Here is a 2,239-nt window from a genome sequence, read left to right on the forward strand (position 1 = left end):
TATTATTTGTCAACACAAATTAGGATAAAAAGCGAATTGCAATACGTCACTTTTACAGAGTTCGATTACGAGGGGTTCGAGCCTACTGATAGTAGCAAATAGCAATATCCAGTAAATCACTCCTGTGCATTTGAATTTCAGCAGCAGTATTATGTTTCGTCGCACTTTCTCACTTTGTTTGACAAAGGAATGTTCCAAACGAACCATAAGAGAATAGATACCATCATCTAACGAAAACAAGGTCAAAAGAAATCGATCTCTAAATAATTACCCGAAGGCTTCACGTCAAGGCCAGGTGAATTCCCTGCCGTGGGTGCGCGTGCAACCTCGACCGTGAACGGTTTTGGCACGTCTGGAGGACTGGCACAACGAATGAGAGCCCAGTTCACGCTCTGAAAGAATGGATGCTGTTTGATCTCGGTGGCCCCACGCCTATATGCAAGTCGATTCTGTGGCTCTTTCACCAGTAAACCTCTGATCAAGTCCCGTGCAGCAAAGCTAACTGTAGGTGACTCGGGAAATCTCAGGGGCTGTCCGACTACATTAAACAAAGTAGCCCGGTTTTCGGATCCCTTAAAAGGTGTTCTCCCGAACAGCAGCTCGTAGAGAAAGATCCCCAAAGTCCACCAATCTACTGCACTCCCGTGGCCTTCTCCCTTGATAATTTCCGGTGCCAAGTATTCATGTGTACCCACAAAGGACATCGATCGAGCACTAGTAGGCTCGGCAATGAGCTCCGGAAGAGGGCTCACTTGATTATATATTTCCGTCTTTGGTTTGGATTTCTTTTCTTTCTTGGATTTGCTTAGGAAACGAGGTCCAAAACATGTAGGTTGGATACAAGTCGGTTGGATGACACAAGATGGTTGAACACAGAATCCCGAGCTTTTTGATTCCAGGTTGGAGTTCGAGGATTTGACCAGCGTTGGGCTCACGGCACACCTCAAGGAAAGGTCAAAATCTGAAAGCATTATATGCCCGTCTTCCCTCACCAAAACATTTTCGGGTTTAAGATCTCGGTAAATGATCCCGAGCATATGTAAATACTCTAAAGCAAGAAGAACCTCTGCTACATAAAACCTGATGAAAAGCAATTCGAAAATATAGTATGAACACAAATTGGCTCGATTTAAATAAATTAAACGTCAGTGAGAAATGACTTACGAATATTGAACATGAAAACAGTGAAAACTCTACAAATCACCTCATGGTCAAATCGCCATTCAAATCAAATTATTCAAATTCATTTAATCTAACTTCGCAGCACCAATGTGTTGATCAAAATGAAACTTTCTATTGCACCAAATATCAAGTTCGTAGAGACAATATCTGTCAACAAATCTTATCTGTCATCATAATTAGAGGAAAATCAGGCAAGGAACTTTAGTGACTGATGCAAATGGCATTCTGCTATAAATTAATACACAGGCAACGTAAAGACGATTTATGAATCCATATATCTGTATAAGATGCAAGAACTTGTCAGCAGGGATGCCAATTTATATACTGCTATTTTATTGTGTCTAAGATCCTCATTAGGAAACACCATTCCTCTAATGCTTAGTACTTCCTTAAGCCACATGGTGTAGACCTAGTAAAAGAAATGTAGTCCTAAACACACCTTGAATTTAGATCATCATGATTGAATTAAAGAAATTCATATTCTCTGCCTTGGGTCCAGTGGAAGAAAATCACCTATTAACGGACAAGAATAATAATTACTACCTGGCAGCATGCTCAGGGAAATACTTCCCGGGTTGCCTCTGTCGAAGAGCATGCAAATCTCCCCCAGGACAGAACTCCATCACTAGAAATGACAACTTTTCTGTCTCGAAGTGAGAATACAAAGTGGGAAGAAAAGGATGATCGAGAGATTGCAGAATTTCTCTCTCCGTCTGAGCTCTGAGAAGTTTCTTCCGACTCGCTAAAGCTTCTTTATTCATCACTTTCATGGCAAAATAACTTCTAGTGCCGATCAACTCAGCTAGATGAACACTGCCTATATCTCCACATCCTAATTTCTTGAAAATTCTGAAATGCTTCAATCCCAATGCACCATTATTATGAGATCTGACTGCTTGAATTGCTTCCCACCTCTTATCATTTCCTTTGTGCGGTTTGTATGTAGCACTATTCAAACTGGTCGAGCTGCTGTCATCGCTGACGTCACTACCTGTGCTGTCTCGATAGATGCTAGTCTTCCGACTCTCAACATCAAAAGAGTTGCCAACTTCCCCAC

At 41.5% G+C, this 2,239-nt stretch overlaps 1 protein-coding gene across 1 annotated transcript; it reads right to left on the reverse strand.

Moving 5' to 3' along the window:
* Positions 1-25: 25 nt before the first annotated feature.
* Positions 26-2,234, reverse strand: LOC111378071 (protein kinase PVPK-1-like; the record flags this gene model as incomplete). The annotated part of the gene is made up of 2 exons (XM_023001238.1): positions 26-1,080; positions 1,726-2,234. Coding segments are annotated over 2 exons (1,347 nt in total), but the record flags the coding sequence as incomplete, so codon positions are not given.
* Positions 2,235-2,239: the final 5 nt, after the last annotated feature.

Source organism: Olea europaea, unplaced genomic scaffold (genome assembly GCF_002742605.1).
Source record: "Olea europaea var. sylvestris unplaced genomic scaffold, O_europaea_v1 scaffold17636, whole genome shotgun sequence".
Lineage (NCBI taxonomy): Eukaryota > Viridiplantae > Streptophyta > Magnoliopsida > Lamiales > Oleaceae > Olea > Olea europaea.